The sequence below is a fragment of the Dermochelys coriacea genome, chromosome 4 (genome assembly GCF_009764565.3).
Source record: "Dermochelys coriacea isolate rDerCor1 chromosome 4, rDerCor1.pri.v4, whole genome shotgun sequence".
NCBI classification, from domain to species: domain Eukaryota; kingdom Metazoa; phylum Chordata; order Testudines; family Dermochelyidae; genus Dermochelys; species Dermochelys coriacea.
The window spans coordinates 53,374,411-53,398,982 of record NC_050071.1 but is presented as its reverse complement, the minus strand read 5'-3'; the positions used below and the strand labels follow the sequence as shown (position 1 = coordinate 53,398,982).

Here is a 24,572-nt window from a genome sequence, read left to right as displayed (position 1 = left end):
AGGGAAAAGGTCCCCCCTCCAGTGCAGAGACTTCAGACCCCTTATCCTCAATTTTTATTCCTTTTGAGGTAACCAGTGTTCCAAGGCCTGATCTAGAGATTAACCAGCTGGAAGAGAGAGCTGTAGCTGTTTCAAAGTTGTAAAAGCAGGGTTAGGCTTCTTTAGAAAAGCCACTCTCCTGAGCAACGCAAGTTACAGGAACCTAAGCACTGGTGTGGATAGTGCTATGTCAGTGGGAGAGCTTGTCCCATCTGCCTAGCTGCTGCTTAGACAGGAAAGTGCTCTCCTGTTAGCACAGAGTGTCTTCACCAGACTCACTACAGTGGCACAGCTGTCTCACTGTAGCGCTTCTAGGGTACACTAGCCCTGAGTTGACTTATGTAGTGTTCAAGTCTGTAGCTTAAGAACCTAGACAGGGTACACAAACTTCCAAAAATATACTTTATTTAAAAGTGTAATGTTTCTGAATTAAAAGGATTTTTAAGGGCTTTCTTGGTGTCCACTCTTCAGTTTTGATTAGATTCTCTATTAGTGTGGTTTTTAGATGTCCAAATCATGGGGCCCATGATAATTTATGGTTAAACACCAATCTGACATGTTTTGAGTCTGATCGCACTGCAGTTAATGGAATAGATTGGGCCTTTTTCATACCCACAATGTAGTGTTTAGAATACAAAATAATTTATGTACATCATACAGCAATGCAAAGTATTTACAGGAGAAAGGTTTCTTCTGGTGCACTTGCAGCTTATTTAGGTTAATTACTTTGACAAAGTTGAGGGAAAGAAGTGAATGTGAATTTTCTATTTCTGACTAGTTTCACTGGATAGCTATGCATAAATTTAATTTTTAGTACCCAGAGACAACCACTGTCAGGGCCCTATATGGTGATAACTTACTGAAAAATACTATATACTCAATGTGGGTAGCAAATGCTAACAATGCCTACTGTTTAATATTTCTATGTAGAACTTTTTCACATTAGTTTAAAACAGCCTTAACTCCCACATTTACATGTGTAAAACATTCCAAACCTAACCGAGACAAGTCAAAAGCTTTTATTAAATGTAAAATCAGAAATACAACACAATTTTAAAATGTTCACAAGTTAAAAGGCCACAACAGTAGGAAGCAAAATGTTTACATTTGAAATGACTACTCTATATACATATGGCTAAAATATCACTATCCAATCTTACATTAATACAAAACATGATTAAGATTACTCCTTGATTTTAGGAAAGTGGCTCAACTGTAACTAGTAACCAGGTGACAATGGTAGATCTTTCCTATTATGTAAAGGGGGTGTAGTGCTATCCCTTAAGTCATAGGACAGTTATGGAGAATGCAGCAAAGGTATATATTTTTCAAAGACAAGTGTCAGGGCACTGTTTTATAGCTAAATACCACTTGGATAAGTAATTAGCCAAAAGATTAATCCTATTTGCTACCAGTACTTGAGTACACACAGGGTGTTTAGTAAGCACGAAGGGGACAGATACTCCCCAAGGGAGTTTAAAATTACTGTCGGGTTTATAAGACCCAGCCACTATGTTGGCCAGGCGGTTGGATTAAAGCCCTAGCCATGTTAGGTCCCCTTCACTCTACAAATTTAACCTTGTTACAACCAGGGCCCTGACTCAATATCGGACTTAGAAGCTTCACTTTGGGCATCCTGCTAGCAGCCATCTAAAACTGTACAGGTGTATTTTTTTTTTTTTTAAACAGTTGTGGGAGGCACCAAGGCCCCATTGCCTGAACAGTCTCAGTCTTCCATGGATGTGGTCTTGTGTGTCACCACTCTGCTGTTGCTGAACTCTAGCTCTTTTAGCTGCCAAGGAAGCTCAGTCTGACATTGGTTTAACTCTTTACAGTTACATCCACTCACCCAAACATAATTTTCATGTTTTTTTATTTTACAGAATCCATCACAGTAGTGATGAAATGCAGCCTTGACAATAACACATTTTACTTTACCTCTTAGCATGGGAAAAGTGATTTCCATTATTGAAAAGATATTTTAACTAACATTCATAAAACCACAGCAAATCAACTAACTTGATATAAAGACATTTGGGAGATTTGCAAGTTTCAATACAGATACCTTTTGCTTTTTCACTATTAATACTGAAGTACACTAGAAATATCTGTAAAGACTTTGCTGACCTTTACTAGAACCCAACCCCAGTAACAGCAGACCATTTAACACATCTACCTTAGGAAACTGAACAGTTGCTGAGGGTCACATAAATCAGTCCCCTTGAACCTGTGCTGAAACAGCATTTCAACTACTAATGTAGCCAGAATATCCCATCCAATTTCTGCCCCTTCTTGATAGCACAGAAGTGTATTAGTGCAAAAACTGAAAGTTACCACCTGTGGCAGTAGAAATCAGTACAAGGAGACTGGTTGGGCACCAAATGAAGTTTGAAACAGTAGGCTAGCTTCCGGCACCTGCACACTGCTCCAGTGCAACATAGAGGCTAGGGCCAGGTCTACGCTACAAAGAGTTGTCAATATAGACATGTCCATTGGGGTGTGAAAAAACAATATAGCTATGCTGGCAAAGCCCCCAGTACAAAAGCAGATATGCCAAGATGAGTAGTTCTTGAGACGGCGTAACACCACCTCCTTGAATGACATTAGCAAACAGAAAAACTGCTGGCAATTAGGGAAAAGAAACTGGTTTGAAGTGTGAAAGATATCATACACCTTGTAAATAGTTTAACATTCCCATAATTCAGTAGTCCCCACAAAATCTTTTACAATCTTTTACGCTGGGTTTATCTTCAGTTTGTCAACAAGCAAGCCATTCGAATCCTGCAGAGAACAGTCACATCTCTGCTAGTTCATAAAAATCCTTAACTTGTTAAAAATATTAATTTTTCATCTGTGAAGGGGTAATGACAGTGTTCTAGACAGATACCTAAAATTATTTTCTGAGCTGAAGAAAAGGTGGTGCAAAGTAAGTTTAAGTGTTCATTTAAAATAAGATTAACACCATTTTACACATCATTGTATTATTCTGCTACAAGACACTATCCTAAAATCTTCAAAGTAGTTGACTGTCCGATGTTTGCTTAACCTGACAAACTGAATCCAGTTTTGACAAGACATGCCGTTGTTGATTTTTGAAACAAATATGCAAGTCTAGTTATAAAGTCTCTACATTACATTTGCACATTGCTCAAAGGCTAACAATACACAAACTCATGGCTCCAGTTGTTTACGATAATGTTTTTAACTGTCTATAATTTTCATTAATCTTCAAATAGCCAGAGAAGCCAAAAACTAAGGTATTTTAACTCATGTAGCCTATGCCAATGAAAACAGAAACAGCAGCAGCAATACAATGATGTAATCTGGAAATCAACCCCTTACTTTCGTTTGCTTTTTGTGTCAGTTGTCTGAAAAACACTAGATGCAGACATGAGATTTTCTATATATTGTCCAAGAACTTGATTCTCTGATTTGAGTTTCAGGTTTTCTTCCTTAACAGCATCTACTCGTGCTGACAGATCTATTAAAAAAAAAATTGTCTTTAACACAACACACTTAAACCATGTGATGCACCCAAATCAAGTTTTTACATAAGGTAAAACTGCAAGACAATGCAGTATGAAACACCACAGTAGCATAAGAGTCATCCAACAGTCTTTCTAAATGAAGGTATTTGCAACATGACAGTCTTATTATATGGCAGACTTGTTACCCAACCATCTCATTCTGTTAATTATCCTTCACTTTTCTGTTTCTGGACTGTTTAAGATTTCAATTGTAGATTTATTTTGTGTGATTCACCTAATTTTTCAGGTGCTAACACGCTTATCTACTGCTGACTAAGCAGCCATAGAAATTTGCAGAACTTCAAGCATTAATAAGCTCATCCACCACCATATTTAGTCTATGACGAAAAGAAAAGTTACTGAAGCAGGTCCACTTTGACTTTTGAGTCATTTGAGAGCATATCAAAGGGCCTGGACACTAAATCAAAGAAAAATATGTTGTTTTGTGCCAATGAAGTAACTGTCCATCACATTTACGTATCTTACTCTGCATTTTGTGATAAACATTCCCTTGGATGAAGGCCATGGACAGCAGTACTTTAGATTGCCCTGTTGGTCAGTGGATTAAGCGTTAACATAGAATACAGGGAGTCTCCCTACAAATATGTGCATGCTGCTCAACATTTGCAACATTCTAGGATGGCAAACTGCTAACCTTCGAGTGTGTGCTGCAGTTCCAAAACTTGATTAATAAGCCGTGTTTTTTCTTCCAGTTCCACCTGATTTTCAGCCTCAACAGCTGCAATAAACCACATAAACTTTAGTGCAGTCTTTGTGGCAGAATTTGCTATTACACTAACGAATATTAGTTAAGAAGAATAAAGGCCTTCTACCATCCATGTCAGCATTCATCATTGTGGAAGGGGAACTTTCCACTCCTGGATTCAGGTCTTCTGGGAGGAGTTCTGCTTAAAGAGAAAAAAAATAACGTCAAAAGAAGAACCAGCCGCTGCTATAACGGAGCAGTAATAATCTTTAGAGGTGAATTTTACAGGGGCTATGGCGGTGAGTCAAGTATTGCCCAGCCCCATTCACACACAGACCAAACAGAACAGAGAGAGGCTTTCAAACCGATTCCTAGTCCCACTTCTAGGGCTTGGCTACACTTGCAAAGTTAGAGCACATTAAAGCAGCCCCGCGCGCCCCAGCTCACTACCTGTCCACACTGGCAAGGCACATAGTACGCTCTGACTCCACGGCTAGAGCGCTCCTGGTACTCCACCTCGGCGAGAAGATTAACACTTGTTGCACTTTGGCTGAAATGCCTGGATGTCAGTGTGAACGAGGTGTTGCATTACTGCGCTCTGATCAAGCTCTGGAAATGTCCCATAATCCCCTTAAGTCAAGTGGCCACTCGTGTCACTGTTCTGAACTCATTATAGGAATGCGGATATGCCCTTTGAAAGCTCCATTTCTGACAGGCGGCATGCTTAACTGTTCCGAGACAAAGCAACCATTAGTGTGGAACGTGTGTGAAAGAGAGGCGCGTGGGAAGAGGATCTGCTACTGTTTGAATTTACAAGACAGCATGCTGACGTGCTCTCCGCCCCCCCCAAACCCATTCTCTCTCCCTCCCCATACGCACAACACACTCCCTGTCACACTCCACTTGCCCCATTTGAAAAGCACGCTGCAGCCACTTGAATGCTGGGATAGCTACCACAACGCACTGCTCTCCCTGGCCGTGGCAAGAGCTGCTAACGTGGCCATGCCAATGCGCTTGTAGCTGTCAGTGTGGACCCACTGCAGCGCTTTCCCTGCTGCGCTCTACCAAGGCGGGTTTAACGCAAAGCGCTCTACAGCTGCGGGAGTAGCCATGCCCCGAGTCCGCACTCCAGGTAGTTAGTCTGCCAGGGCACACAGGGAGTAAGTGACTAGCACCATAGCTGCAGTCAGCCGGGCCTGGGTCAGCTCACAGGACAGGCACTGGGCGCCTCTCCCCTGTACGGACCGGCTCAACGCTGCACTGGGGGCTGCTGGCTCCTGCTTTCAGCCCGGGCACGGGCCCTTCCAGACGGGTTCGCTGTGCGGACCGCCCGCGCTGCACAGGGCTGAGCGCCAGGAACGGCTCCCCCCCCAGCGCAGCCGGCAGGACGGGCGGAGCAGCGGCCGCGTACCGAGGGGAGCAGCTCCGCCGGCCCGGCCTGCCGCCTACCGTATCCTCGGCCCCGCCCCGCCGCAGCGACCAACGCCGCTGCCGCCCGCCGCCCGCCGCCCGCGCTCAGCCGAGCCGAATCTCGCGTACACGGCGCTGGCCCGGCTGCGCTCAGCTAGGAGCCCCGAAGCCGGGCGACCCCGCTCCACTCACCCCGGAGTCGCGCCGCTGCTCGACAGGCTGCGGTCCCCGGCGCCCAGAACCAACTCACCGCCGCTCCGCCTCCTCTCCCCAGCGCGCCTGCGCAGCTGTCTTGCCCAGGGCTCGTGCGCACGCACCGCGTCTCGCTCACCCGACAAACGGAACAGAGACCCTCGAGGAGGCGGGGTGGGAGGGATGGGTGCGCTCCGGAGGGCGGGGCGTTCCGCAGGACCGGCAAATAAGCAAAGGGAGCTAACAGCTGTCCTAACGTCACTCTGGCGCTTTGCTTGATTGGCTAAGATGTCCCAGAGGGGGAGGAGCCTGCGAGACCAAAAGGAGGCTGGGGAAAGCGGGCGGGGGAGAGGCGCGCCGGAGCTCGGAGGCTCGCTGCCGCTTTGGGCGGGGCTGCTCCTGCGGCAGGCGGGCTCGCGCGGGGTGGCGTTGCCCTGGTCGGCGCGCCGCAGGCCTGAGCCGTGTCCCAGGGCTGCCCGCTTGGGGTGTTTTTTAACCTGTCTCCTGAAAATACGAGGAAAGGCGCCCACTCATGAATTTTCCCCTTATTTGCAATGGCCCCGTGTCCTGTGACTGTCCCCGGGGCTGGAACCAGCACGGGGCTGCCCTGTCCCGGCAGCCCATCCGCATGGGGCGGCCAGCTGCCCTGGCAAAAGTCGTTATCGTCGCCCACGGGCGTCAAGGGGCTGAAGCCAGCCCACAGGCAGAACGGCTGCCAATGTAGTTCAGGGGCTGCCCAGACACAGGGACTGTGGGGAGCAGCAAGGACAGTGCGAAAGGAGGGGGAGCAGAAGGCAAATTTAGTGGTTTGAGGGGGGATGCAGTAGGGGGCTGAGGAGGTGCAGAGGATAGTGAGTGGGGTAGGACATGGAGGAATCAGATGGCAGCGCCCCTTAGCCTGGGGGTGGGGAAGGGGAGTCCCCTCTGAGCATCAGGGGGAAGGTGGTGGTGCCAACTCTTGGAAATTGGTTGTGACCAAAATGTTGCTGCTGGGTCAAAACCAATAGGAAATGGATGGCAGTTCCCCTATCTTAGGGGCAAGGAGAGGGTAAGTACTAGAGTCTTCATCTGAACAGGCAGGGTCAGGTGTGTGTTTTTTGAGTTCATTAAAGATTGACTTTTCAGTCTGAAATTATCACACACACATATTGGTGGAGGAATAGAGAGGTTACAAAGTCAAAATACTAAAAATATTACTTGGAATATTTTTTAAAAATCATGATTTTATGGGCTAATTTCATTATTTGGGGTGGGGGTCAACCCATTATTTTTGATTTCTTGAGGTGGCAGTACTACATATGCAAAATGTTCCCCTGGCTGCCTTGGTAAAAGGCACGTGCAAATTAGCTCTGAATGGGGATAAAGGCTAAGTAGCACTCCACCCTCTAAAAGTGTTTCTGATATGTGCCAGTAATCACAAGGTGTATCTCCAAGGTACAACAGTCCTTTGCATCAGGTACTGAGGGACACTTGTGCGGCATCTGCGGGATTTCATCTCTGGCTAAACATGGATACTTATCCGAATCAGTCACTATTTCCCAAACCATTTGAACTTCTATTGCTTTTTATGCACATCTGTTAGATTTTATTAACATTTTTATGTTTCTATAAGTGCTGAAGTAGTATAGTATTAATATTGTGAGTAGTCTCATTTACTTTAATGGGACTATTCATAGTAGTGGGTCCTCTACCCAGGAGTAAATGTTCACAAGATGAGACTCATAACCTGTGTTTATCAGGCAAATGAGAAGCCAGCTACTCTGAGAGTTCCAATCAAGGCTCCAGATCCTGATCTGGATAGGGCACCTTTGGACGGAAAACTGTCCTAAGGCTGGCTTAGACAATACTGAAGGATTCCTCCAGGTAGATAGGAATCCTCAGGTGACCTAGAGTGCTGGGTTCTCAACCTTTTTCTTTCCAAGCCCCCTCCTCTTCTCCCCTCCCTCCACCCCTGCCTGCAACATGCTATAAAAATTCCATGGCCCATCTGTGTCACAACAACTGTTTTTATGCATATAATAGCCAGGGCCAGTGTTAATGGGGTAGCAAGCAGGGCATTTGTCCAGGGCCCTGCAAAGCTCAGTTGCTCAGGCTTTGGCTTCAGCCCACGCAGTGGGGCCCTGGGCGTCAGCCCCTACGAGCCTCCAGAGCTTTAGCCTTGGGCCCCAGGAAGTCCAACTCTTGTCCTGCTTGACAGACCCCCTGAATCCTGTTTCCAGCCCCCTGGTTGAAAACTGCTGTGACCTAGAGACACTGTAGCACCTTGCAGCTCTCCCAGCTTCCCAAACAAGGATTGGCGAGGGGGCATGGTTAGGGATCTCTTATGACCCAGCTGCCAGAATAGTCATTCAAAACTGTAGTCAGCAGAAATTAGATCAGCCATCAGGCTTCTTTAATTTATGTTGGGAACTGGTTCAGTTAGTGGACCAACCCAAAATTGGGTGAGTGCACCTTCTCTTACACTTGTATCATAGGATCTGAGATGAGGGCATTTTGTTAGAGTGCACTGATTGGGAGACTGCTATGAAGCTCAAATTATATTACTATTTTTGTTAATGTTTGTACAATACTTCAATGGTATATAGTGCTCTATAAAGCCTATGAAATTATTGTATATGGTGACATGGTGATGCTGCATTATGATGTTTGAGTCTGAGCCTTCACCCAAAATCAGGTTCACCTCTCAGTTCTACCAATGAAATGAGAACCAATGGTGCTGTAAGAGAGACTAGTGTCTTGTTAGGCTTGGCACAGATCTCTTTTCTTTTAAATAGCTTCAGGAAAGTTCTTATTTGCATTTAGATATTTTTTTCTGATTAGACTGTAGATTGCACAATCACTTGTTGTGTTAATGGTACAGAAATGCCATTTTATTAAAGTTAGGTTAATAGGGTGTAGCTGAATGCATGTAACCATTAATTATTAATATTCTTTCTATTAATAACTTCAAATTAATACAACCTGATAATGTAGTATTCTGAGACCATAAAAATATTGCTAGAATGTATCATAATCACATAATAGGGCAAATACAAATACTACATGTTGCAGAGGCGCAAATTTGTGATTATTTCTTTTGTCATCTAGACTTCTTACAGATTTCCATGTAAAAACACTTTTCCAATATTATTATTATTGTTACATTTAGTACTGTAGTAGCTAGGAGCCCTAGTCATGGGCCAGGACCGTGTTATGGTAGATTGTACTAACACAGAACAAAAGGATGGTCCCTGCCACAGAGTGGACATTAATGTCAGTGGTATGGTCTGCAAGATATTCTGTATAAGTGCCTAAGCAATTTAGAATTTTTAGATTGGAAATCTTTTGATAGCTTGTAGTGTGTTTCAGCCAAAATCTGTCCTTGAATGCACATACACGGCTCCCACTAAAGTCATTTTGGACCTAAAGAATCCACTGGCGTGTTTTGGGGGATTTTTGGTTTGGTTTGGTTTTGCTTCTACTTTCAAGTCTCATCCTGAAAATGCAATGTAGAAAATCTGAAGTCGGATACAACTAAGTGAAGGTTCTGAACTCTCCTGTTTTATAATCTGTTGACACCTCAAGTTTAGCCATCTCAAACACCAAAATGTTTTTTCAAGGGGGATGGGACAGCACATAAGTACCTGGTGATAGATAGATAACTTGTGCCACATGAGTATATAGGTGAGTGTCTTGGACTATACACTCCCTTTCGGGGGAAGTGTGTTTTCTGCTGTATTTACACCTTGGAAAGTATTCCATGGTACTGTACCATATTGATGGATGCCTCCTAAATGCTGTGCTAATTTTAAAAACAAACAAAACCCACTCTTCTTTTTACCTAACAAGCAACAGTTTATATAAAAATGAACAAGTCTTTCAGAATATGAAAGGATTTATGGCTGATCCTCACCCTCTCTGTCATGCCTTTGTAATTAGAGCTGCTGCAAGCTGTTTGCTTTTAGAAAAGGTTGGTATTTTTTAATCCTCTCTAATCCTCTCTAATCCCTGCAAACAAGCCCCCAGTACTGTAGCTGTGACTTTGGAGCTTGTCAGTGGCACTCCTTGATTGGCCAGCGAGTGCTACTAGTAGAATGACAGAAGCTAGCTCTCTCCCTATGATCTTGCATGCTGCCATTGTTATGCTGCCAGCCTGGCAACCAAGAGTCATCTTAGATCTCTGGCATAGACCAAGTGTATCACTGCTACAACAAAACCACCAGCACAATCCATTTCTCCTGTTTTTAATTAAATTCCTTCTAAACTCAAGACCATGGATGGCTTTTGCATATGTATGTGTGCATATGTGGAGTTTGTTTACCAGGCAAAAACCACTCCCTTTTTGTCCACAAACAAAAAAATTGTTACAGGTGTTTTTTTACCTGAGGGAGACTTCTCTTCAAAGCTGTAGTAGTTTCTCCCTCCCATTATTCCTTGTTTTAAGACAGGGAGCTTTGGATCCTAGCAGTGCCACTCCTTAATCAGTCATGGGGTTTCATTTAACTAAAACACTGCCCCCTTTCTGCTCCTGGGTCTGAGTATGCTATTTCAGCAGGGCAACATGCTGAACACCCTCAGTTCCTACTTAAATGAATGGGAGCTGAAGGTATAAGATAAGGTATTCAGCACTTCACAGGCCTCTAAAGTGCAAAAGACCTGGTTCTTGCACAAATTACAGTGTTCACTGGTGTGGTATAATTGCTAGGTTTCCAAACTAGTCTCAAGTAAATTCCATCTAAACTAGTGGTTTAATAACCATTAATAACATTTATAAAAATGCAAGGAGGAGGAGAACAATGGGGAAGACTCCAAAATGCCTGTGGTAGATGCTGTTATTTTGTAAAAATGTTCATAAATTAATCCTAGAGGTTTTTTTGTTTTTTTTTTAAGATGGAGTGGGCTTGCAATGGAGTCCTTGATTAGTTTATGACTCTTTCTATGACTGAATGTAACTGCTTGTAATAATAGATGTCCTTAGACCATTATTCTAGCTTGTTCTTTTGTGGACCAGTCAGTTGTCTGAATTATAAAATCATGTTGGATAAAACATTGGAAATTCTGCCTTGCCTTTTTTCCATTTTGTTGTGTGGGGTGCTGTCAGGGGTTGTTTTACTTTGCTGAGTTTGGGGTAGGATCCTATCAGAATGTCTATTTTTGATACATAACTGATCATTTGGGAGGGCAAATGTGCTTTGTGGTGTTTTATCGTATCTGAGGCTTACATTTCTCTGTTTATAAAATGGTATAGTTTTAGGCCTCAGCTGATGCAGAAAATGAGATGATGGAGAATTCATTATTAGGTTATTAAGTTATTTAAAGATGCACAGGGAATTGGGCAAATGTTTCCTTGCCTGTGTTACTGTAGCACAATCAGCTAGATTAGCTCTTGGTAGTCTGAATCATATTTGTTTTGTAGGTACTTGTATGGTCCCTATAACTGTAGTATCTTGAGTGCATCACTATCTTTAATGTATTTGTCTTCACAACACCTCTATAATCCCACTTTTACAGATGGGGGACTGAGGCACCGAGAAACTAAGTGACTGCCCAGGATCACATAGAAAGTTTGTAACAGAGCAGGGAAGTCCTAGACTAGTCTCTTAAGTACTCGGCAACTTTTCGCATCAAAAGCCTTCTGATTCTGTTCAGTGTTTTCGAAGTTAGCATGAAAAGAGAATAGAGGGTGGACATTTGACTCTTCTGTACTTAAGTAATCTGTTTGAGATACGTGTGGGATGGAGGAGAGAAATATTTCCTTGGTGAATACATAGTGAGAATAGCTATGATGATGATCTTTAAATGCTAGAGTAGAGTGGAGGAGCTTGGGATCTGAACCAAGAACATATGTGTAACTATGTAACCAATAAGGGGCAAGCTGTTAAATACCAACTGTATGCGTCAGAATGCAGATCTGGTAAGTGAAGGTACTGTAAAAGGTATTAGAGAGACCAGGTGGGTGAGGTATTATTTTATTGCACTAACTGCTATTGGTGGAAAGGACAAGCTTGTAAGTGGCATAGTCCTTACCTTGTGAGACCTTGGGGGATCATCTGTGTCTGCCTGGTTTCAGAGTAGCAGCCGTGTTAGTCTGTATTCGCAAAAAGAAAAGGAGTACTTGTGGCACCTTAGAGACTAACAAATTTATTAGAGCATAAGCTTTCGTGAGCTACTGCTCACTTCATCGGATGCATTTGGTGGAAAAAAAGTCTGCCTGTGTCTGCCTGCCATCCTGAATACAGATGATCCCCCAAAGGCTGACAAGGGAATGACTTGAGTAGGAGCTCTGTGCCGCATGCAAGCTTGTCCTTTCCACCAACAGCATTTGGTCAAGTAAAAGATATTCCCCCACCCAAATTGTCTCACTCATATCCTGGAACCAAGATGGCTACAGCAACATTGTGAAAGATATTTTCAAGAAACTGAAGTGGCAGTGAGCTAGCTATGTTGGAGGAAGCTGAACTGGAAGATGGACTATGTTTTCAACACTTTCAGCAGAACAAAGACTGGGGTAAGTTTGTTTGCTTTTTAAATTTTCATAGTCTATGACAAGTTCATAAATAAAAAAAAAATCTTGAGGATTTTAAAGGGATACAGTTTGTTTGGATGCCTGCAAATCCTACTCCAACAACTTTGTAACAGCAAAGTGTTACATAAATAGATGATAAATTGAAAAAGTACATTTTAAAAAAAGTGAAACCGACATATCTGCTAGACACAGCTGCTCTGTCACTTGGTTTTTTTTCTTTCTTTACATCCTTCCCCCAGATCTCATTAATAGGTTGTGTCCACTTAGACCCCAGTCATGCATTGTGAACTGTGCAGGCAGAATCAAAGTGAAGTCAGTGGGGCTCTTTGGGTTGGAAGCTCTCTTGGGCAGGGACTTTGTAGAGTACCTAACATGCATATGGTGTTATATTTTACTAAATAACAATCATTTACCTTGCTTAATGCAAAATAAATTCCAAGTAATGCCCTGCATACAGGGCTCCTTGGCATTAGACACTATATGGAACTTAGAGTAGCAGCCGTGTTAGTCTGTATTCGCAAAAAGAAAAGGAGTACTTGTGGCACCTTAGAAACTAACAAATTTATTAGAGCATAAGCTTTCGTGAGCTACAGCTCACTTCAATAAATGCATCCGATGAAGTGAGCTGTAGCTCACGAAAGCTTATGCTCTAATAAATTTGTTAGTCTCTAAGGTGCCACAAGTACTCCTTTTCTATATGGAACTTACTCTCCTTTTTAGGGAAGGTACATTTTGGAATATTAACTGACTGTGTCCCTTTTGACTGAAGTAGACCAAATAAATCCGTTGTGTAACTCTTCTGACTTCATTAGCCCACAATGTTTTGCTAACCTCTTTACATAAAATTTGTCACTTCTTTCTTTTCAAAAGTGGTAGCACAAAGATCTTGTCTAGATACTTTCTAGGAGTACACTGAAGGTGATAGTGATCACCTACATTGATAAATTTGCCAGAAAAAGCAACAGTGCTGATCCCTTTATAAAAGAAATACTGTCATAATCAGTACATAAGTATTCCCTTTGGGGGATATCAGACAAAATAGTCTGGTTGTTATTTTTTCTTATGATTAGTTGCACTGATTCTGATGGGTAAAGGGAGTCTGATATAGATTCATAGATACTAAGGTCAGAAGGGACCATTCTGATCATCTAGTCCGACCTCCTGCACAGCGCAGGCCACAGAATCTCACCCACCCACTCCTATGAAAAACCTCACCCATGTCTGAGCTATTGAAGTTCTTAAATCATGGTTTAAAGACTTCAAGGAGCAGAGAAGCCTCCCTCAAGTCAACCATGCCCCATGCTACAGAGGAAGGCGAAAGACCTCCAGGACCTCTCCAATCTGCCCTGGAGGAAAATTCCTTCCCGACCCCAAATATGGCAATCAGCTAAACCCTGAGCCTATGGGCAAGATTCACCAGCCAGATACTACAGAAAATTCTTTCCTGGGTAACTCAGATCCCATCCATCTAATATCCCATCTCAGGGGATTTGGCCTATTTACCCTGAATATTTAAAGATCAATTACTTACCAAAATCCCATTATCCCATCATACCATCTCCTCCATAAACTTATCAAGTAGAATCTTAAAACCAGATAGATCTTTTGCCCCCACTGCTTCCCTTGGAAGGTTATTCCAAAACTTCACTCCTCTGATGGTTAAAAACCTTCGTCTGAGGTGGTAACATATCACATGCATGTTACTCCTGCGGGAATTCTGTGCCAAAAAAATTAAAAATTCTGTGCACAATATTTTAAAATTCTCCAAAATTCTGCATTCTGCATATTTTAATTGTCAAAATAACACAATATAATCATGCCAGTTTCAATTATTTAGGTAATTTATTTTAAAATACCTGTCAGCAAGTATGTCTGTAACAATACAGACAACAAAAAAGATTCAAGAAATGTTTTTTGACGAATAGATTCCTTACGAGGCAAATTCATACAGAACTTTGAGTAATAATTCATTTAAACTACAACACAGAAACATATTTCCACACCCCTCAGATGCGGTGCAAAGGCTTGGGGGAGATGGGGTAACAGACGAGCTGAGGGAGAAGGAAGTGATTTCTGGAAGAAGCTTGGGAGTGAAACTGGAGGGTTGCTGGGTGTGGGTGAGAGAAGTATGGAACAGTTTTTTTGGGGGGCTGGGGATTGTGAGGGAGTTGGTGAGCCTCCCACATGCAGTCTCTGGCTGACCCCTAGCCTCTCTCATTCCGCCAGGAACATCTGCGCCTGTCCCCATATGTCCCTGCACCCCTCCAATCCCCATGTGTTCATTCACCCCCACTCACTGACCCCCTCCTCCATCCCCATGTGTCCTTGCACCCTCACTCATCCACCCCCTGTTCCCATGTATCCCTGCACCCTCACTTTCATTCAGCCCCCATCCCAGTCTGTTCCCTGCTAGCCCTTCTGAACTCCAGTCTATGACACACACCCCCAGCAGCCCCATGTGCCCCATGCTGTCCATCTCCCCTATATCCCAGGCCTCCTCACCTGGCCCCACAGGCAGGGCACTGTGAGTAATACAGCTTCTTCTCGTCCCTCTCTCCTTTCTGCGGCTGGCTGCTCCTGAGCGGAAGCAGCTGCTTCTGTTCGGGCAGCAGTGCAGCTCCTGGTGGGTAAAAGGTATAAATGCAGTGCCTCTCCAGCAGAATGTATTTTCTGCGGAGAAAAAAATATTCTGTGAGGGACATGAATTTTGCCTGTGTGTAGTGGTGCAGAATTCCCCCAGGAGTAACATGTATGATGTCATCTCTACATCCACATACCCATCTCTACATACCCATCTCTACATCCAATCAGATTTGCCTTTCTGAAGATTAACTACCCTTTGGCGAGAACCTAGAAGCAGATCTGCTGCCACTAGGGTGACCAGATAGCAAGGGTGAAAAATTGGGACAGGAGGAGTGGGGTAATAAGCACCTATATAAGACACAGCCCCAAATATTGGGATTTTCTCTATAAAATAGTGACATCTGGTCACCCTAGCTGCCACCTGGCTCCCCTCTCACTGAGAAGAACAAAATCAAAAGGGCAGATATTTATTTGCATATGAGTAAGTGCAAATTAGTCATCCTTGATTTTGGTTATTTGTTTTTGAGTAGTAGAGACTGTCTGAAACATTCACCAGAAGGTTGAGAGATTAGGCATAAACTATGTTCATAGACTTTTGCTAGTTTATTTTTGTTTCTGAAATTCAGTGCCCTTTATCTTGAAGAAAACATTTTATTACTAATCATATATGCTGAAAATTGATTGTTCTGTCTTGTAAAGCAGCACACCAAGATACTAATATCTATTCAGCGCTGTTTAAAGAAGAAATAAGAGGATTCTTTTTATTACTGGAAATACTTGAACACTGCCTTAAGTAATGTTCCACTATTCCACTTAAACACTGCCTTAAGTAATGTTCCACTATTCAGCCTCTTTGTTTATTAAAACTGTTTTTACATTGCACACTAGATCATTTACTTCAGCTAAGTGGATTTTCTGACTGAAGATTTACACAGAGAGCGAGAGAGAGAGACCATATAATTTTTAGCAAGACATCAGTGACCCTGAAGTCACAACTGATTTACATGTAACTAAGAACCAGTACTAATCCCTTTCTTATTAATTTTCTTTATAATATTATCTAAGGCATTTTGCCAGACCAGGAGAGGTATTCATGGTACTGTAGCCCATATTATCTTCAACTACAGGAACAGCAAGTTTCACTGTACAAAAGTAATTATCTATACTTACATGTATCCCAAGTTCCAATTAAGATTTCCTAAAACTAGCTGACATTGCTTGCAAAAGGAATTAATTTATTCAGCTTCACTGAAAAGAGTATTTTCCATATAATAGCAATGATCTTTCAGCATATAAAGCATCATTAATAGTCAAGATTATTTGAGTGCATAAATATGTACAATTATATTATGACTAGAAAGAGAGACAGAATCTCAGCATGTTTTGACTCCTGACACAACAGACAAACAGTAATATAGCTTGTTACTTCCTACTGGTGGTGAACACTTTCGGGTGTTTTATTCTAAAACTTGTGTCTGCATCATGGTTTTTTCTGTGATGCATAGGATACACCAATAAATTATTCACTTCTCTTTTGACAATGTTACAGGCACGGGAGGAGTCTGCTTCCACTGACTGACAACACAGGCTTCACTGTTCCCCATTAGAACAGAAATGAATGCTCCATTTTCATCGACAATAGGATCTGTTGTACATTTTCTGAAAAGAGTGTGGCACATCACTTTTTAGACTGCAGTTTTTCCTTGTTTAACCAGTATTGTCACGGGTGGGGAAATGAAAAGGAATACAAACTGCTTGATACTTTTTACTAGCAGTGCTAAGTACTACAGGTCCCTAATGTCAAGTCTTTTCTTTATCTACAGAGATGACAAATGGCCTTTGAGAAGATTTTCAAGTAATGCTGCTTTTGCCAGAATGCGATGCAATTATTATTACATTTTGCCACTAGCTATAAAGAATGCTGTAAGTAACACATGGTACCTTCATACAACTTGACAGTATCAGCTAAAGAAAATAGACCTGTACCAAAAACAGAAAGAGTGTTGATTAATATTATCCATAATAGTTTCATAATGACAGTTTTATTTGTCAAACAAAATCAAGCTATTGTTTGAATGAATGAGTTCTGTGTCTCAGGTTATTGTAATGATCTGTCTCATATTATTCTATATTCTTTGTATGCCAGTAGCACCTATAGGTCCAAATTGCAATCAGGGCCCCATTGTGGGAGGCATTGTAGAAACACAGAATAGGAAACAGTTCCTGACCCAATGAGCTTATAGTCTGCTTATATTTCCTCTCTTTAACACTAAGTAAACCATTTAATTTAAACATTATATGGACATTCTTCTCATCCCTTGAAGACCTGGACTTCACAGATGATGTTGCTCTCCTATCACGTGCCCAACACCATATACAAGAAAAAACAACTCGACTCAACTTATTCAGCCAGCAAATTGGACTGAAAATCAACCGCAATAAGACAGATATCATGACCTTTTAATATTGCCTCACCGTCTCCAGTACGGATAGAGAATTATGTTATCACCAATGTAGAAACCTTCACATACTTGGGCAGCACCATCAGCCAGAATGGTGGAACAAGCCAGGGCATCCGGAACAAAATCAATAAAGCCAGGAACACCTTCAGCATCTTAAATACAGTCTGGAAATCCTCAAAATGCAACACCAAAACCAAACTCAAGATTTAGCAGAGCTGTGTACTTTCAACACTACTTTATATTGCAGAATGCTGGGGAATGAGAAAGTATGACATGTCCAAACTGTCTTTATTCCATACAACCTGCCTCAGAAAAATCCTCCATATCTTTTGGCTCAGAACAATCTCAAACCAAGATCTCTTGGCACAGTGCAGCCAAGAGGATCTGAGCACCATCATTGCTAGGAGGCGTTAGAGATGGATCGGTCATGTACTTTGGATGGAAACTGATTCCATCACCAGAGTAGCAATAAGATGGACACCTGAAGGCAAGAGAAAACGAGGCCAACCAAAAGAATGAAGAGCTGTGGAAGCTGAGCTGAAAAACCTGGGGCACAGCTGGGAAGCCATTGAAAGACTTGCCAGAAACAGACAGGAGTAGAGGAGCTTTGTCATTGCCCTAAACGCCAGAGGTGTAATAGGAATATGATCATGATGATGATGAAACCATTTAAATAAGATTTTTTCAAAAAATGGAGTTCCACCTGCATGTGAGAAAATGTGTGCATGCATTCACCCTCATTTGTGTACACAGATATGACAATTGCATGTTCAAACTGTTTGCCAAGAACCTATTTGTATACAAAATAATCCATTTTGTTCACCCAGGACAGTTGGATGTGCATTTTTCCCAATGCACAAATTGACATCCAGTTTTTAAAAATTTTGTCCTACTGATTCTCCCCCCAATCTTCAGGCTATTGATGACAAACATAAAGTACGTGGCATGGTCTTCGCATTTTGCTAATGTAGCCCTTGTGCTGCTGTGTTTTGTGAGAAGACTTTCAATGAGTCATAGCTCACCAAAGCTTTAAAGGTGACCTTACAATGAGGGGGAAGTAGGTTTATGCTTTTTGCTTCTTTGTGAAGTACAACATAACGAAGGCCTGAAAGGTCTATGGAGAAGGGTTTTGTTTTTCATGTCCAATTTTTTTCCATTAGAAATTCAGCTCTTGTTTACCCTGTTTTTCTTGTATGTACATGTGTATATATAAAACACCAACCCACAAACCAGAAAAAACTTTGAGCCTTCTTTATACATTGTAAAGAAGTAAACAAGCACAAATCCAATGTTTGTTCCAGCTCATGTTGCCTTTAACACAGTGTACAGAATGGCAGTATGCTAGCTTCTATAATTAACCATAAGTGCTGGTCTCACCATTTAGTTGAAATTTTGTCTTTATTTACTTTACACAATCAGTTGGGTCTGTAAACATCTTTGAGAAATTTGTAAAGTGTTGTTAGTACGTAAAAGAAAAGGTATTCCTTTACTTCTTTACCCAAAGGAGGAAGTACTTTTACCGCTTCACAAATATTAATTACTGCTTCTCAACACACCTAGATGTCTGTGCTGCTACTATACTGCCGCTGAAGCTTATCTTTTTGCTACCATTTTGTATTAGTTGTCTGATTCAAATTAAAAATGAGATTAAAAAAATCTGGGTTTTAACACCAAAATGGAGAAATGCAGCTGTTATGAAATAGCAATAGATATTATATATTCATGGCTTTCAGTCAATCAGAATCAGTAACCCTGTTGCTTAGCCACAGTTTTCCCTGACTTTTTGCTATGTTTATACTAAAGAAACTTTGACATGTAAACTTGCAGTTTTTAGAAGTGTCAGAGGGGTAGCCGTGTTAGTCTGCATCCACAAAAACAAGGAGGAGTCTGGTGGCACCTTAAAGACTAACAGATTTATTTGGGCATAAGCTTTCGTGGGTAAAAAACCCACAGACTCCTCGTTTTTGCAGTTTGTGTGTATTGGTCTGATATGTTATGAGGTAGCACACACATTTAGCACAATATTTTTTTTGTAGCTACATTTGTCTTCTTCAAATACTTTATTTTTGTTTATTTCTGATAGGATTGGTGCAAAAATATTTGCTACAGTTCATTAAGATGAGTGTCTTTCTGTGATCAGACTTTAAACTTAATTACTGGAGCATTTGCTTCTGCAATCACATCCGCTCATGCTCAAGCAAAGTCCACTCGCTTATCATTCATTTCAGGGTCCGGTTTCAAATTGCACTTTGGTTTTGCTCCCTCCTTGCACTGGCTGTAATTCGTTTCTTGGAACTTTTCCTGTCTCACTCTTATTCCCTTCCTTCTTTCCCCATTCATCTGTAATTGGCCTCATCTCTGTTTCTCACCAGTCTTACCACTATAGCCACAAGAGCCTTCTCTTCCTCGGTTCCTGTCCTCCAGAGTTATGATAGTTAATGCTAACATAAATTTTGGAAGTGATATTAAACTTTATGCTTCAGGGTTTAAACCAGTATCTATCTACTAGGGGTTAGGTGGTTTCTTACATCTTGTTCTGAAGCATTTGGTGGCCACTGGCAGAGACAGAACACTGGACTAGATGGATCACTGGTCTGAATCATATGACTGTTCCTAGAATAGCACGCCTGTGTCCCTGTTCCCCTGTGATTTCAAATCTTGTCTGAAAACATCACTTTTCTGTCTTGCCTGTTCAGCATCTCTTAATTTCTCTCTCCTGTGCTATTATTAATTATTGCTCTTGCTGTTGACTCCTGCTGGAATAAAAATTTCTGGGGTCAGTGGTAGACCTGTCACATTAAGGGACCCCAGCTCTGGAATTCACACCTCTCCATGGGCCACCAGAGCCCCAATGTAGCACACTTCAGCTTTCAAGGCAAAGCATATTTATTTAGTTTAGCATGTTTAATTCCAGGTTTGGGTGTTTATATATGACGGCTTTTTAATTACTGACAAATGATATGTTAGCTATCAGTATTATAGATGGTGGCAGCAGCTTTGTTTGTGTTACCCACTCAGGGGACTTGGTGGTGGTCTTGGTATTGAAGAACAGGACTGGCCTCTGTTCTTGATGTGACCACAGACTTCCTGTATGATTTTGGACAAGTCACATAGGTCAAGTATCTAGAGCATAACTTTCGAGATGCTTAGGATGTGATTTGAAGAGGTACTGAGCAACTACGTCTAGTTCAAATTAATGAGCTGTCAGAGCTCAGCACCTCTGAAAATCAGATCCTGGGTGCTGTAGCACCAATGGATTTCAACTAAATGTATGTGCTTTGCCTCTCTGAAAATGAGGCCATGAGGGTCTTAAGTTGGGCACCTGAAAAATGACACAGACACCCAATGTCAGTGGACACTTTAAAAAACGTAGGCCTGAACTCCCTTTCCTCATCTGTAAAGTGGGGATAATATTTTCCTTGCTGACAAATGTGTTGTGAGGCTTACTTCATTAATATTTCTAAAGCATTTTGAGATCCTCCTTTGGAAGGCCAGAATCCATATGCTAGTCCAGCCTGAGAAGGTGGGTGTTGGGCAGATGCAGATTACCCTAAATCATGGAGCCACTGTGGGTATGCCTGCACTGCACACTAAGCCAGGTCTCTGACTCGGAGCCCCCCTTCTGCCCACACACACATCAGTCTGACTAGGGTCAGCAGGCACTCAGGACCTGGGTCCCAGACCCCTGTTAGGGAGGTGAGTCAGAGCCCAAGTCCCACTATAACTCAAGGCCAAGCCTTATCGTTTTGCGGTATGGATACAGCTCAAGCCACAGAGCTGAGTCAGAAGGTCTATGTAAAAAGAAAAGGAGTACTTGTGGCACCTTAGAGACTAACAAATTAGGTGCCACAAGTACTCCTTTTCTTTTTGCGAATACAGGCTAACACGGCTGCTACTCTGAAAAAAGGTCTATGTAGTGCAGTATGGACACATTAGCACAGCGATGAGACCTGGGTCCAGCAGTTGTAAACCTGGATTTATAGTGCAGTGTGGATGCTCAAGCACGGCTTGGAAACACTGAATCCAAAGCCTGGGTCCCATAAATTAGGACTTAGTGTGCAATTGTAGACATACCACATGTTCCTTATGCATCCCCACCAAAGGGCAGAAAGCTAGATGATGTTTCTGTGGCTCCATCCCTGGCCTGTCCTTACCATGTCACCACATGAGAGGCCTCCACGAAACAGTATTCCTTGCTATGCAGGGGATGTGTATACTCTTTGCTCCTTACCCTGACGTCCTGTACCCCATTACCCAGCAGAACAGCAGTTGGTCCACTGTCAGGGGATCCTCTATGACTGCAGGATTTGCCCCATGTAAGTATAAAGTCATTTTATTGAGGGTAGTTTATGCATAGATGGTGCATGAGTCTTTCATTTGGGGCCCATGAGTGCAGAAGCTCCCTAGAAGAGGGGGGGCTACCGGCACCCAGACCATGGTCCTGCCCCGAATCCCCGCCCTCGCATCACCTCTTCCTGGCCCTGCCCACAGCTCACTCCTTTCTGACCGCTCCCCCCCCCCAGCCCCACAGTCATTTGTCCTTAAGGCAGGAAAAAGGTGGGAGGTTATAGTGTGTGTAGGTGGGTTGTGTAGGCAGGTATTGTGGGTGGGTTGTGCAGGGGGTATAGTGTGGGGGGAAGGGTTGGGCAGGTGGGGAGTGCTAGACAGCCACTTAACCGATCCTCTGAATCCCCCTTCTGCCCACCCCTCTTTATTTCCCTGCAGAGTCTGGCCTGGGGAAGAGCAACCCGGTCCCCAGCTGACCAGGAATTCAGCCCCTCCATCCCAGCCATCTAAGAGCTGTGCTGGGCTGAATGGGTGCTGCCCTAGGGCACAGAACAAAGGCTGCCATTCTCCCCGTCCCTTTGCTGGGCAACCTGCCTCCCCCCACCAACACCCCCAAGTGCTGTGGCAGGGGAAACAATCCATTGGCTTGTTGGGCTTGCACTGCATGGGGATTGTGGCCAATGAATCCCAAACATGCCCCCCAACCCTTCCATTCTGTGTAGCCCACCCAAACATGGACCTTGGGAAGAAATGGAGCAGGGGTGGGAAGAAGCGGAGTAAGCGTGGGCCTTGGGAGAAAGAGGTGGGACAGGGCGAAGTACGTGTGGGGCCACAGCCTGGGCACCAGTGGCCCCCACTTCTAGGGAGCTTCTGGCGCTACTGCACATGGCACAAAGGCAGCAGACCGGCACGCTTCTACAGGGAGGTAACCTGTGTTGTGTACGGCATTTGTCCCCTGCAAGGCCAGCCTGTTTTATTTTGGGGAGACTTAGCCTCCGAAACACGCCACCCATGAGTTTATGTAAATTATAGTTTTAATTTTGCATATAAACTCCTAGCTATATAGTGATGCATGCTTTCTAAAGCAATAAAATTATACTTAAGGGTCTGATTCTCTGCTCCATCACACTTATATGATGCTGGTAGAGAATCAGATTCTAAAAGTCTGAATTATGGGAGACAGTATGAACAAAAGACGCTACACAAAATAAAATGTTATAATAAAGAGTCATATGATAGAATGCGAAGAAATGGGCCATGCTACACAGTAATCAATGAGCCACATTTCCGGCCTATGTAAATCAGCATTGTTCCACTGAGGTCATGCTGATTTATGCCATCTGAGAATCTGGCTTGTCCTCTTTAATAATTTTACTACATATGCATGGTATAACACATTAAATTTTTCCCATAAACAGAAATATCCTATTCCTCCTTCCAAATAATTTTTGGTCCACAAGCAGGTACCCTTACAGTTTCTTTAAAAACAATTAAATGCATAACAGTTGGGATTTGAATAGATTATGTCATTCCAGTCACTAATTAATTTGTGACACTTCGTGTGACCTTTATCTGCTGTATATTGATTATGGTGCTAATCTGTATTCAATGGGTATTTCTTTTCTTTTTTTTTTTTTTTTTTCACAGTAACAGCTACTGAGCTAACAAACGTACTGTTTTTTTCCTAGTGGAAGGCTACACAATTTCCAGCTGGAAATACGTGTCACCCATACACTATTTAGACTTCTTCCACAACTCCCCAGAAAAATCTTAATTTTTATTAAAATCACAAGGCTTATTCAACTAAACAACTAGAAAAGTTTACTCAAGGGCATTTCCTAAAAATAACATTCTAGCAGATAATGAGTAATGAGAGATCTGCGTGCACGCACACAGACTACTTGTATTACCTAATATTATTGTTTAGCCTTAAAATTTGTTGTGTTCTAATAATCATAATCATAATCATAGTCATAATCAAATGACTGGCTTCTTACCTGAATCATCTGCCAAGGAAATGTTGGTGAAAGTGCTGTCTTCCTCTTCCAGAGGCTCCTCCATTTTGTTTCAGTTTTTCAAACAAATTTGTTTCACAAATGCATCGAACAGTGGCATTTGTCACCCATATTTCAGCTTGCATGTGACATCTCTTGTTAAATCTTTAATGATTCCATCCACCAAATTGATGCTACCTGATCCTTCCAGTAACTATACACGTCTTTCTTTCAGTGTGATCTCTTGACTGAACCCTGAGCTCCTTCCCGGAAATTGTTAAACTACAAAGTTAAAGAGTTATAACAGCTTGATCAGATACATGCAGAGCAAACACTATTGTTTCAGACTGGCTGTGTGATAAGTACTGTACTTTCTGCATAATGAGGTTTCTTTTCTTTTATCTTTTCTTTTCAAGACAGGAAGAGGTAGAGGAGAAAACCCAACTTTAAGAGCTCAAACAGATAATTTTACCTGTAGCTCAAGCAAATGCAATGATCAGGTTTGGGAGCTGCAGATTGAAAGCCTAGTCCTTCAAATATTTGGACATATGAGTGATTTTACTTACATGAGCAGTCCCATCAAAGCTAATAAGACTAGTTGCATGAGCAAAGTTACTTGCAAGTCTAAGGATAGGACCTTATGTGCTGTGCTGTAGATAGGGGGAAAATGGAGAAGTTGTCACAATATAGACAAATCCTTCTTTATTCTTTTACGTTGCATTTTTAAATTAAGTCAGTTTTTTATGAAATTCTGTATATATGTCAAATTTGATATGACAAACTAGGAAATGCACCTTGAACTGTGTACCCCTCAGAAACATACTTTTGTTGCATTCATGGAATTAAGTGGCTGCTTTCTAGCATCTG

At 42.4% G+C, this 24,572-nt stretch overlaps 1 protein-coding gene across 6 annotated transcripts; it reads right to left on the bottom strand.

The window, feature by feature from the left end:
* Window positions 1-1,043: 1,043 nt before the first annotated feature.
* On the bottom strand, window positions 1,044-24,083 carry SCOC (short coiled-coil protein). Of its 6 annotated transcripts, XM_043512831.1 has the most exons (5): window positions 23,709-24,080; window positions 14,882-15,049; window positions 4,400-4,471; window positions 4,222-4,305; window positions 1,044-3,520 (listed from the first exon to the last, which is right to left on the bottom strand). In XM_043512831.1, the coding sequence occupies exons 1-5, from the start codon at window positions 23,770-23,772 to the stop codon at window positions 3,378-3,380; spliced, it is 531 nt and encodes a 176-aa protein (XP_043368766.1). In that variant the 5' UTR covers window positions 23,773-24,080; the 3' UTR covers window positions 1,044-3,377. The 6 variants fall into 6 exon arrangements, with proteins under 6 accessions (XP_043368766.1, XP_038256114.1, XP_038256116.1 ...); XM_038400186.2 differs by lacking the exon at window positions 14,882-15,049 and having other exon boundaries at window positions 23,709-24,083; XM_038400188.2 differs by lacking the exons at window positions 14,882-15,049; window positions 23,709-24,080 and adding an exon at window positions 5,933-6,132.
* Between the last annotated feature and the right edge of the window lie 489 nt (window positions 24,084-24,572).